The sequence below is a fragment of the Geotrypetes seraphini genome, chromosome 12 (assembly GCF_902459505.1).
Source record: "Geotrypetes seraphini chromosome 12, aGeoSer1.1, whole genome shotgun sequence".
In the NCBI taxonomy this organism is placed as follows: Eukaryota; Metazoa; Chordata; class Amphibia; order Gymnophiona; family Dermophiidae; genus Geotrypetes; species Geotrypetes seraphini.
Window position 1 is genome coordinate 103550904 of NC_047095.1, and position 17060 is coordinate 103567963.

The 17060-nt window shown below is 44.3% G+C and overlaps 1 protein-coding gene across 1 annotated transcript in view; it reads left to right on the plus strand.

The window, feature by feature from the left end:
• LOC117346204 (vomeronasal type-2 receptor 116-like) overlaps positions 1-17060 on the plus strand; it is a 75395-nt gene that overhangs the window by 42227 nt on the left and 16108 nt on the right. The window contains exon 3 of the mRNA XM_033915605.1: positions 10139-10366. Coding sequence (XP_033771496.1) covers positions 10139-10366 — 228 coding nt within the window. The remainder of the gene's footprint in view (positions 1-10138; positions 10367-17060) is intronic.

The window sequence follows — 17060 nt, forward strand, 5'->3', positions numbered from 1 at the left end:
GACATTAGCTATTTTCCAGTCCTCCGGGATCTCTCCAGTTTTTAGGGATAGGTTGCATATTTGCTGAAGTGTCTCTGCTATTTCATTCCTTAATTCCTTGAGCACCCTTGTGTGAATGCCGTCCGGACCTGGTGACTTGTCGCTCTTTAGCTTGTCTATCTGCCTGAGGACATCCTCCTGGCTCACCTCTAGTTGGACCAGCTTGCTATCTTGATCTCCATTTTCTATTTCCTCTGGTTCCGGAATGTTGGATGTGTCCTCCCTCGTGAAGACCGACGTAAAGAAGTCATTTAACTTGTCAGCTATTTCTTTTTCCTCCCTCACTACTCCCTTTCTATCCCCATCATCCAAGGGCCCCACTTCCTCCCTCGCTGGTTGCTTTCCCTTTACGTACCTGAAGAATGATTTGAAATTTTTTGCCTCTCCCGCTAGTCTCTCTTCATATTCCCTCTTTGCTCTCCTAACCACTCGGTGGCACTCCTTCTGGCTTTCCTTGTGTTCCTTTTGGTTGGCCTGCGTTTGGTCCTGTTTCCATTTTTTGAACGATGCTTTCTTGTCACTGATCGCCTTTTTTACAGCAGCCGTTATCCATGCTGGGTTCTTTATTCGATTTTTCTTGCACTCTTTTCTGAACCTGGGGACGTACAGGTTCTGTGCTTCGTGCACCGTACGCTTGAGCAGGGTCCAGGCGCTTTCTACGGACTCTATCTTCCTTGTGCTGCCGTTGAGTTTCTTCCCCACCATTTTCCTCATTGCATCATAATTCCCTTTTCTGAAGTTGAGCGCTGTTGTTGTGGTTCTTTTCACCCTGGATGATCCCAGTTCTAGTCTGTACTGGATCATGTTATGATCGCTGTTCCCCAGTGGGTCTAATACTGCTACTTCCTTTGCAGGTCCCCCCAGTCCACTGAAGATTAGATCAAGAGTAGCTTCTCCTCGTGTAGGTTCCGTGACCAGCTGCTCCAGGAAACAGTCCCTCGTGGCTTCCAGGAATTTGGTCTCTCTCACGCAACTTGAGTGCCCGATACTCCAGTCTATCCCAGGGTAGTTGACGTCCCCCATTACCACCACACTTCCATTCTTGCATACCTGCCGCAGTTCAGTCTCCAGGTCCCGGTCGATTTCTTCCGATTGGCCAGGCGGACGATAGTATAGACCCAATTTGATGTCTGCTCCAGATCCTCCTGGTAGCTTAACCCATATTGATTCCAAGCCTTCCGCCCTTACTGCTGTTTCCATTTTGGTTGAGGGTATGGAGTCCTTTATGTATAGCGCTATTCCTCCACCCTTCTTGTGTGTCCTGTCTTTCCTGTAAAGTTTGTACCCTGGTATGACCACATCCCATTTATTGTCATCAGCCCACCACGTTTCTGTGATTCCAATTATGTCTAGGGCTTTTTGACTGGCTATAATTTCCAACTCTCCCATTTTGGCCCTGAGGCTCCTCGCATTTGTGTAGAGGCAATATAGGTCCTGATTTGTCGCCCGCCCTGATGTTTTCTTTCCATGGCTCGGCGCTCCCACCTGGCTTGCCTTTACTCGGTCATCCACCTCCCGTGGCGTGTCCGTTCTGCCCCCAGCCAGTATCCCCTTTTTTGGATGGTCCCCTGGCTCCCATTGTTCTCTCTCAACCATGCCTGTTAGATTCATTTGAGCACTGGGCCCCTGCATTGCATCTGTGGGCCCTTTTTCTGAAGATTTCCACTCAGTCCCTTTGTCCAAAAATTTCCTCTCAGTGTCTTTGTCCAAGATTTTCCTCTCAGTCCCATCTGTGGGTCCTTTTTCTGAAGGTTCCCACTCAGCCCCTTTGTCCAAAAGTTCCCTCCCAGTCCCTTTGTCCAAAAAGTCCCTCTCAGCCCCTTTGTCCAAGAGTTCCCACTCGGTCCCTTTGCCCAAAAGTGTCCCCTCAGTCCCTTTGTCCAAGAAGCCCCTCATAGTCCCTTTGCCCAAGAATTTCCTCTCAGTCCCTTTGTCCAAGAGATCCCACTCGGTCCCAAGCACTCTTTTGCAATGTCCTTGCTCAATATCATTTTTTGATACCAATGTCTGGTGTGTCGAGGCCAAATCGACTTCTGGCTTTCCCCTACTCCTCAGTTTAAAGCTAGGTCTATGGCGTTTTGGATGTTTCTTGCCAGCTGCCTCGTCCCAGCTGTGCTCAGGTGCAGTCCATCTCTCCTGTAGAGCTTGTTCTTCCCCAAGAAGGTTGTCCAGTTTCGAACAAAGTGGAATCCCTCCTCCTCGCACCATCTCCTCAGCCATCCGTTTATTACTTGTAGTTCGCTCTGTCTCCTTGCGTCTGCTCTCGGTACTGGCAGGATCTCTGAGAAGGCTATCCTCTTTGATCTCAGCTTCAGTTTCCGCCCCAGAATCCTGAACTGCTCAGTCAGTGTAGTCTGGTTGAAATTTTTCCTGCTGACGTCGTTGGTTCCAATGTGGATTACAACTGCCGTCTCCTCCGTCTCGGCTCCCTCCAGGATTCTTTCAATTCTGCTGATGACGTCCGTTGTTCTTGCCCCCGGGAGACATGTCACTAGTCGGTCCTCCCTCCCTCCGGCAATGTGACTGTCCACTTCTCGCAGGATTGAGTCTCCCACTACAACAGCAGATTTCCCCTTCCTCAGATGTCTCTCTGGTCTCAGGTCCGTGTCCTCCGGGCTCTGCTGGATCTCCGCTGGTCCTTCCGCCAGGTCCTGTTGGGTACCATCATCTGCATTTTCAGACCCTACGCAAGGTCCCACTCCCATGGTGTTTGGTGGATCCTGACCTCCAGCTGCCGGTTCCCGTCTGATACGCTGGTGGTCCTGTGCCTCTGCCATCTGCCAGGCCTCCTCTATGAACTTCTCGAGCTCTCTGACTTGTTCTGTGATGTGGCTCTCTCTGGTAGTATCCTCCGTTTCCCCACACTGTTCCTCTATGGTGCAGAGTCCCTCCAGCTCCTGGACTCTAACCTGCAGCCTTCCGACCTCCCTCTTCAGGCTATCCAGTTCCTGGCATCGATTGCATATGTATGCCCGCCTCCCAGAGGGGAGGTAGTCATACATATGACATGCGATGCAGTATACTGGGTAGCCCTGCTGGATTCCTGCAGCCTCCATTTCTCTGTTTTCTTTCCTGTGTTCTGTAAGAGAAGAGAGAGAAAGAGAATGAGAATGAATAGAGAATAAATTAGAGAAAATGTACCTCAGGAATTTCTCTACTGGGCTGCCTGTGCTCCTGGCTCCTCCTTAAGGCTCCTCCGCAAAGGCGCTCCCGCAAAGGCGAGCGCCTTTGCCGCTCGCCTTCGCAGCGCGCCGAATGGCTGCGTGCCGTTGGCTCCCTGCCTTTTAAGGGGGAGCCCGGCTGAAGCCGCTGACGCGGTGTGGGTGGGCGGAGCTAGCTCTCGCCCGCCCCTGGCTCACCGCGTCCCCCTCGCCTTCCTCCTCTCCTGCTCGCCGCCGCTGGAATCGGCAGCGAGCCCTGTAGGTTCTGCCCTCGCCTGCCTGCCTCCTCGCCTGGTGTAGTTCTCCTGGCCGCGGCTCCCTGCCTTTTAAGGGGGAGCCCGGCTGAAGCCGCTGACGCGGTGTGGGTGGGCGGAGCTAGCTCTCGCCCGCCCCTGGCTCACCGCGTCCCCCTCGCCTTCCTCCTCTCCTGCTCGCCGCCGCTGGAATCGGCAGCGAGCCCTGTAGGTTCTGCCCTCGCCTGCCTGCCTCCTCGCCAGATCATTTCATAAGGGAATGCTATACTCAGAAAGCAATATTGTGCAGAATAAGGGCAAGAAAGGAGAATAACTTGCCTATATCCAAATAAGTTCAGGATATTCAGTGCTGGCCATTATCTGAATATTGACCCATAGGAGTTTAGCACTTATTTTCAGCAGTAGGCAACTAAATTAGACATGTTTTATTTGAAAATTAATTGCAGACCTATAGAGGGGCACTATAAAAAAATCTGAAATGTCCAAAAAAACATACTGTCAGTAACATGACAGCAGATAAAGGCCAAATGGCCCATCTAGTCTGCCCATCCATAGTAACCAGTATTTCTTTCTCTCTCTGAGAGATCCCACGTGCAGAGAAACACGTGCAGAGATCCCACGTGCAGAGAAACGTCCTGCTGCTGGTGCCCCTCAAACCCCCAACAGCCCCAAACCACAACACCCTATGCCAACAACCCACCAACATGGCTACCGAACCATAAGAAAAAACAAAAAAAACCAAGTAAGGATGCCCAAACACATACCCTTAATGGAAAATCATCCAATAATATTCCTAGCACTGTATATATAAACAGAGTGATATCCAATTAATACTTAAAAAATGGAGAAAAGACCTCAGTGTCTAATAGGGGTATCATAAAGGTTCTACACCCTCATAGACAATCTTACTTCAATACACATTTTTGAAGCAGGGAGACATATCAGAAAAACTCCATTAATTAGTGCAACTCTCAAAACATTCACAGTGCAATTCCCAATGCATTTAATAAACTGTTGCATAAATATCAATACAAAAATGATGTCAAACTTATCTGAAAAAAGTTGTCTTCCCACCAAACCATAAGAACATAAGAATTGCCATACTGGGACAGACCAAATGTCCATACATAAGAACATAAGAAACGCCTTCATTGAATCAGACCTTTGGTCCATCCAGTCCGGTGACCCGCACATGCGGAGGCCAAGCCAGGTGTTCCCCGATGAAGACCTTGTTTACCCATATCCCTCAATGTGATTTGCAAGAAGGTGTGCATCCAACTTGCCCTTGAAACCCAGAATGGTGGTCTCCATCACAACCTCCTCCGGGAGAGCATTCCAAGCGTCTACCACTCGCTGTGTGAAACAGAACTTCCTGGTATTTGTCCTGGGCCTGTTGCTCTCAGCTTTAGTCCATGACCTCTTGTCCGATTCATATTTGACAACGTGAATAACAATGCTTCTTGCTCTATTTTGTCGAATCCTTTTATTATTTTATTTAGATTTTTATCCCGTCCTCCCAGTAGCTCAGAACGGTTTACAAGTAAACATTCACAATGGAGTGAATTGGACATACAAGATTATATAGTAGATTTAAATACTTGGACATACAAGACTGTGCAGCAGTGTAAATATAGGGACTATACAGCAAATTAAGAACAGTAGTTTAAATATAAGTAGTTTAGTTTAGATACAAGTTATTTGAGTATAGGCTGAGAGTGGACTATACAGAAATTTAGGCAGAAGATTAGAATGGAGAAAGAAGGGTAGAGGTGGGGTTTAAGGGGGTTGGGTGTAGACTGAGGGTGACCTTTAGTTGAAGAGGAGGGTCTTTACCATTTTCCAGAATGTCATTAGTGAGTTCTGTAGTCTGAGTTGAGGGGGGAGTTGGTTCCAGAGTTGGGGAATGAAGTGGCTGTAGGAGCGTTTGCGGGTGGTTTCTGAGAGGAGGGACCTTCCGGGGGGAATGCATAGGCGTATCTCCATTTCTGAGCGGAGGGTGCGGGTGGGGATGTAGATGGATAGCTTGGATTTTATGTAGGAGGGGGTGATGGCATAAATTCTTTTGTGTGCTATTGCCAGGGCCTTGAATGCACAGCGTTGGCTAATTGGGAGCCAGTGTTCAGCGCTGAGTGCTGGGGAGATGGGATCATGGTAGTTGAGGCTGTGTATGAGGCGGATAGCTGCATTTTGGACCCATTGGAGGCGCTTGAGATCTTTTTTGGTTATTCCATTAAATAGGGAGTTGCAGTAATCCATTCTGGAGAGCATATATGCTTAGAGGAGTTGGGCTAGGTCAGGTGTGGAGATGTAGGGTTTGATTCTTCTCAGTTGGCGGAGGTAGTAGAAGGAGGTAGAGACTACTTGGGATATGTGGGTGGATAGGGATAGGTGTCCGTCTAAGGTTACTCATAGGCTGCGTACTTGATCTGTTGCCGTTAGTAGAGTGGAGTCCCATGATAGTGTTGGGCGTGTGTATTTGGTGTTTTTGTTCCTGATCCATAAAAGTTCGGTCTTAGAGGCGTTCAGTTGTAGTTTGTTGTTTGTCATCCAGGTTTTCATGTCAGAGAGGCAGTGTTAGAGGTTAGCAATTTGGGACGATCGGTTTTCGCCTAGTGGGAGGAGCAGCTGGATGTCATCGGCATAGGAATGGATTTTAATGTTGTACTTTTGCGCTATATCAATGACAGGTCTGATGTAGAGGTTGAATAGGAGGGGGGATAGAGGGGCGCCTAGGGGAACGCCATATTTGATAGGCTTGGGGTTAGATTTGTGCATCCCTAGTAGGACAGTTTGGGTCGTTTGGTGGAGGAACAAGGTGAACCATTGAAGAGCAGAGTCCTTGATTCCAAGGTCATAGAGTCTGGATATGAGGAGGTGGTGGTCGACCGTGTCAAAGGCAGTACTGAGGTCAAGTAGGACTAGTAGGGCATTGCTGCCTTTGTCAAATATTGACCAGCTGTCATCGATGATATCTAGGAGTACTGACTCTGTGCTGTGGCCTGTTCGGAAGCCGGATTGAGCAGGGGATAGAGCAGCTTGTTCTTCTATGAAAGGGTGTAGTCGGCGGAGCACAATTCGTTCTAGTAGTTTGGAGACAAATGGGAGATTGGAGACTGGGCGATAGTTGCTGGGTTCATTAGGGTCAAGGGTAGGTTTTTTGAGAGTGGGTTTGATAATAGCTGATTTCCAGCTGAGGAGAACTGTCCCTATGGAGAGGGAGGTGTTAATGATGGGGAGGATGGATTCTGCCATGGCGTCTTCTGTGGACAGCAGGAGGCTCTATCATATCCCCTCACAGTCTTCTCTTCTCAAGGGTGAATAAGCCCAGTTTTCTGAGGCGTTCTTTGTAGCTCAAATTTTCCATACCTTTTACTAGCTTCGTGGCTCGCCTCTGCACCCTCTCCATCAGGGTCACATCCTTCTTTAGGTAGGGAGACCAGTGCTGGACACAGTACTCCAGGTGTGGTCTGACCATTGCTCTGTAAAGCGGCATTATGGCATCCGCCGATCTACTCGTGATTCCCTTCTTTATCATGCCCAACATCCTGTTTGCCTTCTTCGCCACCGATACACACTGTGCCGACGGCTTCAGGGTCCTGTCAATCAGTATCCCCAGGTCCCTTTCTTGTTCGATCTTGCCCAATGTCACACCTAACATTTTATATTCATGTTCCTTGTTTTTCCTTCCGAGGTGCATCACTTTGCATTTTTCTATATTAAACTTCATCTGCCACTTTTCCGCCCATTTCTCTAGCTGATTCAAATCTCTTTGGAGTTCTTCGATGTCCATTAGTGACCTAACTATCCAACATAGTTTCGTGCCATCTGCAAACTTGATTATATTACTTATTTCCTCTTCCAGGTCATTTATGAAGATATTGAATAAAATGGGCCCAAGAACCGAGCCCTGGGGCACACCACTTGTCACCTTTTCCTAGTCCGAGAACTTCCCATTTATGCTTATCCTCTGCAATCTGTTCTCCAGCCATCTGTCTATCCATCTTAGTATGTCCCCCTCTATTCCATGGCTTTCTAGTTTCCTCATAAGCTTTGCGTGTGGGACCTTGTCGAATGCTTTCTGAAAGTCCAAGTGTATTATGTCCACCGGGTCTCCTCTATCAATTTGTTTGTTCACCTTTTCAAAAAATTGAAGCAAGTTCGTCAGACATGAATTCCCCTTCCTGAAGCAGTGTTGACTGGCTCTCATCAGATTATGATTAGCCACATGTTGCACTATACTATCCTTGATTAGTGCTTCTACCATCATCCCAGGAACCGACGTAAGACTCACAGGTCTATATTTGCCTGGTTCTCCTCTCGATCCTTTTTTGAAAATTGGGATGACATTTGCTATCTTCCAGTCGTCTGGTATTTGGCCGGTTCTGATTGACAAATTAGCAAGAGATTGTAATAGCTCTCCTATTTCTACCTTAAGTTCCTTTAGCACTCTCAGGTGAATTCCATCTGGTCCAGGGGACTTGTCACTTTTTAGTTTGTCGATCTGATTGTATATCATATCCGAGTCCACATTCACTGTGGTGAGGCTATCCTCATCTTCTCCCTTGAATACTTTCTCTGCTTCGGGCATTAATGCAGTGTCCTCCTTGGTAAAGACAGACATGAAGAATGAATTTAGCCTATCAGCAATCTGTTTGTCGTCCTTAATGCACCCTTTTCTTCTTTGGTCATTGAGAGAGCCCACTACCTCCTTAGCTGGTTTTTTCCCTTTTATGTATCTAAAAAAGGGTTTGAAGTTTTTGGCATCTTGCGCTATCTTTTCCTCATAGACCTGTTTGGTGTCTCTTACCGCCTTGTGACACTTCTTCTGGTCGACCTTGTGACTGTTCCAGGCCTCCGTTGTTTGTTCGCATTTCCATTTTCTGAACGAGTTCCTCTTTTCCCTTACCGCATCCTTCACCCCTTTAGTTAACCAAGCTGGTTCTCCTTTGCTCTTATTTTTCCTTCCTTTGGATATCCGCGGAATGTAGAGATTCTGTGCTTTGGTGGCGGTATTTTTTAGTAGGGATCATGCTTGATCGACCGTTTTGATTTCGGCTGTCCTTTTCTTGAGCCGTTTTTTAACCATGACTCTCATGCTGTCGTAATTGCCTTTTCTGAAGTTAAAGGTTGTGGTTTGGGTCTTGGTTTTTTTCCCCTTCCCGATGCCAATTTTAAAATTGATCATGTTGTGATTGCTCGTCCCCAGGAGGACCGTGACTTCCACTTCTGTTGTTCTTCCAGTTATGCCATTAAGGACTAAGTCCAAGGTTGCGGTCCCTCTAGTCCATGAAGCCCAGTATCCTATTTCCATCCATGGCAAACCCAGGTCCCAAATACCTAGCTAGATCCCAAATAGTAAAACAGATTTTATGCTGCTTATTCTAGGAATAAACAGTGGATTCCCCCAAGCCAATTCAATAATGATCTATGGACTTCTCTTCAAGTAAATTATTCAAACATTTTTTTAAAACCCTGCTAAGCTAACTGATTTTATCACATTCCCAATTAATGAATTCCAGAGTTTAATTACTCATTGTGTGAAGAAATATTTTCTGTGGTTTGTTTTAAATCTACTACTAAGTAGCTTCATCACTACTCTCTAGTCCTAGTATTATGGAAAGCATAAACAAGTGATTACCCTATCGACTCCACTCAGTATTTTACCCTATCCACTCCACTCAGTATTTTATAGACCTCTATCACATCTCCCCTGAGCCATCTCTTATCCAAGCTGAAGAGCCCTTGCCATTTCAACCTTTCCTTAAAGGGAAGTCACCCCTTCCCTCTTTTATTTGTGTTGCTCTTCTCTGTACCGTTTCTAATTCTGCTATATCTTTTTTGAGATACAATGACCAGAATTGCACACAGTATTTGAGGTGTGGCTGTACCATTGAATAATACAAGTGCATTATAACATTTTCATCTTTGTTTTCCATTCCTTTCCTGATAATTCCTAATATTCTATTTGCTTTCTTAGCTGCCACTGCACATTGAGCTGAGGGTTTCAGCGTATCCTCAGCAATGACACCTAGAGTCTTTTCCTGGACAGTGACTCCTAACATAGAACCCAGCATCATGTAACTATAGTTCGGGTTCCTCTTTCCTACAAGCATCACTTTGTGGTTGCTCACATTAAACATCATCTACCATTTTGACACCCAGTCTTCCAGTCTTACAAGGTCCTCTTTCAATTTTTACAAACCTCTTGCAATTTAACAACTTTGAATGACTTTCTGCCATCAGCAAATTTAGTTATCTCATTAGATATTCCCATTGATAAATATTTTAAAAAGCAGTGATTCCAGCACAGACCCCTGGGGAACCCCACTATTTAGAGCAAATCCTGTTCTCAAATAGAGATTTCACTTTTTAACTCCTTTACAATAGCATAATTTGAAACCTCAAAAAAAAGCAACTACTATGCTTCAGGAATATTGTAAAGGGGGAGAAAAAGCCTCAGACTCATGCCTGCTGCTAATTTTATAAGCATTCAGACCACTATTAGAGCTACCTCATTGGCATAAAATCCCCCTCCACCAAATATTCCTATCTTCAGTAATAAATATTTTTTCAATAATAAATACTTTTCAAATATTTCAATAAATTTACATCCACATGCGCTTGAAGCCCTACTCTAAACTCCTAAAGAACAGCATTCCTGAAATCGTGTCCTTTATTTTTTAGCTGCATCGTTATCTGAAGAATGTACATTTTAAGAATGTGCTTGGTGAAGACATCTTTTTTGATGAGAATGGAGACCTACCCATGGAATATAGTATTACTAATCTGATCTTTCTGCCAAATGGAACAGTGAAACCTGAAATTGTTGGAAGTTATAAACCTTATGCTGCCCCTGGGAAGGATTTCACCATCAATGAAAACATGATAGTGTGGGAGGCTGCCTTTACTCAGGTGAGAGTGATGAAAGTCAAAAATCAGAGAAGTGTCACCAAGCTTTTTCCACCCAGGGCAGGATTAATTCTTCGAGGGCCCCTAGGCACTCAAGTACACTGGGCCCCCTGGCCCTGCCTTGACCATGCCCTACCCCTACTCTGCCCATGTCCCACCCCATTTATCTGTTTTCTTATTTACTTATTTTTAAATTCAAAACAAACAAAGATTAGCATACCAGTGCACAGTTTTTCTTCTATGCAACCCCCAAACATCTCTGAACAAATCCCCCTTCCTTCCCTTCCCACCTATTTACCCAGGGCTTTAACTCTAAACCTTTCCATGCATATATATAAAAGTATTCAAATATTTGTAAAGCAGTAATACTATCTGAAATATAAATCTATATTAATAACCAAGTTTACAACGCCTCTCAAATGCCTCACTCTACATCAACCAACTGTAACCCATATGTTCAAAGAAGCATGGGATGAACACAGAGGATCTAGAATCAGAAAATAATATTAAATATTGAATTAAGGCCAGTATTAGGCAGTCTTGCACAGTCTCTATATGGCCGTTTGGGGGAGGATGGGCTGGAGAGGGCTTCAATAGCTGGGAGGGTGTAGATGGGCTAGAGTAGGTTTTGACAGAGATTTTGGCAGTTGGAACTCAAGCACAGTACAGGGTAAAGCTTTGGATTCTTGCCCAGAAATAGCTAAGAAGAAAAAATTTAAATTGAATCAGGTTGGGCAGACTGGATAGACCATTTGGGTCGTTATCTGCCGCCATCTACTATGTTACTATGTAACTATGTATAAACAATAAAATCTGTAACTCCTCTAGTATGTTCCACTCCATGTATGTTAACTTGCAATGAAACAACAAGTCAAGCAGTCCACCAAAGAATTCAACATGAAACAAAAGAAGATTGGCAGAAAAATAAGGAAATTCAAATCAGGTTAATTGAAGGTGCTCCCAAGAACCATACCTGATGCATTTCGCCAAACAAGGCTAGTCAACGCTAACAAAAAACACCATGTCTTTCATACAAACAGAACACAGAAAACACCTTCGCCTAGTATGGAATATGTAATCACAAACTAACCTCTCCTCCTTTTACAAAACTGTAGTATGGTTTTTAGCCATGGCCAGCATTAAAAAATGCTCTACAGCAGGGCTGTACAACCTGCGGCCCGTGAAGTATTTTGTGCGGCCCTGGTCAAGGGCAATGCAGTGTTTTCCTCTGCTGCCCCCGAGTGTTTACCTTCTTGCCAGCTCCCTCCTTTGTCTTGCTGCAGCGTTTGCATGTTTGTGCGGCCCCCAGCCATTGCGGCACAGGGAAGCCAAAAGGTTGAACACCCCTGCTCTACAGTTTTGTAAAAGGGGGGATAAAATAGAAATACGTAGACAAAGGTTAAATAAAACCACCAAGAAGCTGGACTCTGCATACAATGCAACACCACAGAAACAGCGATGCATGTCCCCTAAAGCAAAAAAAAAAAATAATAAATAAAATTTTTCTACCTTTGTCTTCTCTGGTTTCTGCTCTCCTCATCTTCTTGTCACTCTCTTCCTTTCATCTTCTGTCCTTCTGTGCCTCTTCCAGAAATTGACTGCCTCTCCCTTCCATCTCTTCTTCCCCACCCATTTCTGTGGCATCCATCATCTTCTCTTCCCTCCTCTAATGGTCTGGCATCTCTCTCCTCTCCTTCTCTCTCCCACACCCCCATGGTCGAACATTTTACTCTCTCCTCTCCCTTCCTCCCACTTCTATCAGCATCTGCCCCCCTTTCTCTCCCTCCAACCCAATTCCATCCAGGATCCTTCCGCCTTATGTCTCTCTCCCTTTTCCTTTTACCCCAATTCCATCAGCATCTGCCCCCTTTCTTTCCCTTCAATCCAATTCCATCTAGTATCCTTCCCCTTATATCTCTCCCCTTCCCCTGCACACCAATTCCATTAGCCCCTTTCTCTCCTTCCACCACCCTTCCATGCTCCTTTCTCTCTCCCCCTCCAAACATTGCAGCTGCCGGCTCTGCCCATTGATAGCAAATGGTTACCCCCCATGGCAACACCCCTCCCCCTCAGCAATGGCAACAGGCCCCCCACTCCCGCAGAAATGGTAATGGGCCCCCCGCAGCAACAGCACCGCGGCTGAATCTGTTATAGGAAAATCCCACGATGACTGATTCTGCCGGTCCATTCCCCTCCAACATCACTACTTCCAGAGCAAGAAAGTGAAGTCAGAGGGGGATGGACCGGCAGAAGCAGTCTTCGCGGGACCTTCCAGTAACAGATCCGGCTGCGTTGCTGTTGCTGTGGGCAGAGGGGGCAGTCCATTGCCGTTGCAGGGGGGGCCATTGCCATTGCTGCGGGGGGGGGGGGGGCATTCCCATTGCTATTGCCGTTACAGTTAAAAAAAATAGCAAGGTTAGTCGGCCTCCTTCAGTGAGTCCCCCTCACAGTTTCGGGCCCTAGGCACGTGCCTACTGGGCCTATTGATTAATCCAGCCCTGTTTCCACCTTCTTCATCCATGTAGATGGGCTCAGTTTCTGCCACAATGTGACCAGTCTGAGGCAATTGGAATCACCTGTAACTCAAAAGAGTGGTGTCTCTTCATTCAGCTCATACAGTTTCTTTGGAACTAGGACTACCATAAAGCAGAAGAGACTCTGGAGCTAGACTGCTATCTGGCAGTGCTAGAGAGTGGAGAGAACATTGTTGGTAGGATAGGTAGGTACGTAGGGGAACATAGGGGGAGGGACAGAAGAGAGAGAGACTGGACAGTAGAAATGTTCTGAGAATGATTCCCATTCCTGTGTACTACCACAGAATGATCCATCGTACCCATGGCATTTCCAAGGGATTTTTTGAGGCCTTCCCAATATCATGGTAACTGTGATATAAGCATTATAGCAGTTACCGTGTCACTCTATAGTTCCAACATCACTGAAGCAGCTCTAGATCTAATTTATACTGTATATTTATAAATGTCTATTCTTATAAAATATACTTTTATGTACCACCTGGCTCTTGTCTCATTGTCTTGCTTCCCACTGCCTCTGAGGTCTGAACTTGAGACCCAAACTAGACTAGAAAATACAAAAACACAAAACATTACAAGATTTGCAGCAGAAGTGGACGCAGATGCCAGTATGTGCCTCTGTAGATGCAATTCTTATCAAAAGTAGGCACCAGAAATAAAATCCTGGTCTACATTTCTGACTCCTACTTTTGACATGGTTGGTTTTGGGGGTTTTTAAATCTTGACATGGTTGTGATTCTGCAAACAGTGCAGTTACATGAATGACATGCATTTTGCCACCATATTTTAGGTGGCTGCTGATATCAGCAGCACTCCTAGAATCAGACCCAAAATGTAATCCAAACTAGATGCATTAAAAGGCATATAATGTACATTGCTATAATGCAGCTTGATTCCTACCCCATTAAAAGGTACAGTTGCTAACATGTGCTACTGCTCAAACTATTTTGCAACAGATCCCATTTTATGTAATGAGACCGAGTTACTAATAACTGGAGTTAATAGCATAATAGCACATATTAATAGTAGTTCACATTAGTAGCCATGCCCTTATGTTTTTCTTCATCCATAAAGATACCAGACATCTGGTTTTCCCCAGACATGTCCAAGGGTTGGGACGGTTTCTCAAAACCCAGCACTTTGTCCGTCACTGCATCATGTCCGAGCATACATGGATGCCACCTGGGGGTGGGACAGGGCAGGACAGAGGCAGAACTGAGTGGTCCTGGGGGCGTGACCATGGATCTGAATTTTTCTTAAGGAAAATCTGGTAACCCTACTTAGGAGTAACTTAGGAAAATACTTCTTCACAGAAAAGATATTGAATTCATGAAATGGCCTCTCAGTAGAAGTGGTAGAGACAAGCCCCCTAATATTCAGTGGGACTTAGCAAGCTGGGAATGACTCTTATCAGGCTAAGTCAAGTTTAGCCAGCTATCTACTGATATTCAGCAGTAGATAACTGACTATCTCCTGTTGAATATCCAGATCACTGAATTCAAGAAAACTTGAGACAAGTACATAGGATTTCTCAGGAAGAGGAAGAGATCATACATGGCATGGATGAGTATGCCTCAAGTTGCGATAGTGAACTCCCCCAACTCATCCACCACTACCAACTTCTAACTATATCTTAAGAACTATACCCACTTCAGTCATCTTAAGAACTATATCAATCTGCCTAACAATCATACAAACTATAAATCAATAATTTTAGGGAAACTTATACAGCCTTTGCGACAGGAAGAAGCACACTACCCTGCAAATATGAATCTCCTACTGATCTTATTGATCTATCTGATAAGCGGTAGCATCAAAGATGTTAACTCACTCTACCCACAATTACAATCAGTCCACTACCCTGATCTCTCAATCATGCACATCATTAACCCACAAGAAGACATAATAAATCACATTAATGTTATCTCAAATAAAAGAAAACATCAACGAACCCTTAAAAAGCGAACAAGGGAAGTAAAACCTATCAGAACCACTACTTCTACCAAACCTATCTCATCCACACCTATTCCCTGCGCATATCTTAACACTAGATCTGTCAGGAATAAGGCTTTCCTAATTAAAGATTGGATCATCAGCAAGCAAATAGCCTGCCTTTTTCTAACCGAAACATGGCTATTGTCTGAAGATGATCCAATAATAACTGATCTCCTACCAGATAATTTTAAAATCCTTATGTTAAACCGTGAGGGAAAGAAAGGAGGAGGATTAGCAATTATTCTTAAAGAAGGATTTGAGTTCGAACTATTGGATTCCAAAGTGACCAATCGACTATAAATTTTAGCCTGTAAAATCAGTAACAATCAACTAGAAGAATCCCTATCTTGCATAATATTCTATGTCCCACCAAAAAGCTGGCCAAAAGCCAAAGAGGACTTCTGTGAATTTGTCCTACATAACTCAATTGATCCTTTTTACAATATCATCGCAGGAGACATAAGCATACACCTAGATAAAGAGGACAATACAGACATGAAAGAATTTAAAAACTTTCTATCCCTACTTAACTACAACCTTCCTGTGCCCACACAAACACATGAAAAAGGCCATCATTTAGACGTGGTAGCCATGTCCACAAAGGATATCCTAGACCCCGTCATCTCTCTACCTGAAGGCACCTGGTGTCACAATATTTGGTCTGACCATTTCACTTATTTTAAGTTAATTTGGTCTCATCGAAAATCTAAAATACGTCTGATGACAAAAAGAGAACATCACACAAGAGGTTATATAAATCCAGAAGAATACTGGTCACAATATGAACTGCAAGCAGAGATAGATGAAGGAGTCAATTTCTGGGATCACTGGATAACAACCAGCTTATCCATTTTAGATAAAATTACCCCTAAACGTATTAGTAAAAACATCGCAAATAAATATAACAAATGGTTTGACACTGAACTTCTAAAAATGAAACAACTAGCTAGACGTCTGGAAAGAATTTGGAAAAAAACAGGAGAATTGGCAGACCATAACAAATGGAGAGCTAACATAAAAGTCTACAAGCAACTGATAAAAGACAAACGTAAAGCATTCTACTCTACTAAAATCAATTTATCTTGCAATGGTGCACAAGGAATCAATACAAAAGAGCTGTTCAACTTGATCACAAATTTATTTGACACCACTCGCTACACTCTACCCATTCACAACATTAAGTTACCCTCTGTGAATGATTTAGCACTACATTTTAATTCAAAAATTAAAAACCTAAGAAACAACTGTTCAACAAATGACCCTAGTGATCATCAAATAGCTAACATACAAGGTAATGAAATACCAGCAGATATGATCTGGAGCTCCTTTCAAGACTTAGATTGAAATAATTATACCAAACTATATAACAAATACTCTAAATCATATTGTGTTCTGGACTCATGTCCCCCAGAAATTATGAAAGCGACACCATTAGAATTTAAACTATCGTTGCTGCACTACTTAGCCCATAACCTAAAAATGGGAAGTTCCTCACTAATAACGGTCACATAATAATAACCCCAATCTTAAAAAATAGTAAAGAATCATCAGCTCTAGTAACTAACTACAGACCAGTAGCATCCATTCCATTTATTGTAAAAATCATGGAGGGATTGGTACACACCCAATTGATGGAATATCTTAATCAGTTCTCTCTCATACATGAAACTCAATCCGGTTTTAGATCTTTATTCAGCACGGAAACAGTAATTGCGGCTATCTTAGATAATCTGTGTCTATTGTTTAGCAAGGGCCTCAATGCCCTGATCCTACAATTCAATATGAACTCTGCCTTTGATCTAGTAGACAATGGGAAAATGCTACAATGCCTAGACACTATTGGTATCAGGGATGAGGTGTTGAACTGGTTTCGTGGTTTCCTTATGTCCCGTACCTATCAAGTACGTTTCAATTATGATCTCTTCAATATCTGGAGCAATCCATCCGGTATGCCACAAGGATCACCGCTATCCCCATTGCTTTTCAATGTCTACATGTCCTCTCTGGGCGCGCAATTAACCCAGCTGGGGATAAAATTATTCAGTTACGCAGACAACTTTACGATCATCATCCCATTTACTAACTCTATCTCGGAAATTACTTCCAAGGCATCAGAAGCTATAAATCTGATGGAGCAATGGATAACTGACCAAGCTCAAACTTAACTCAGA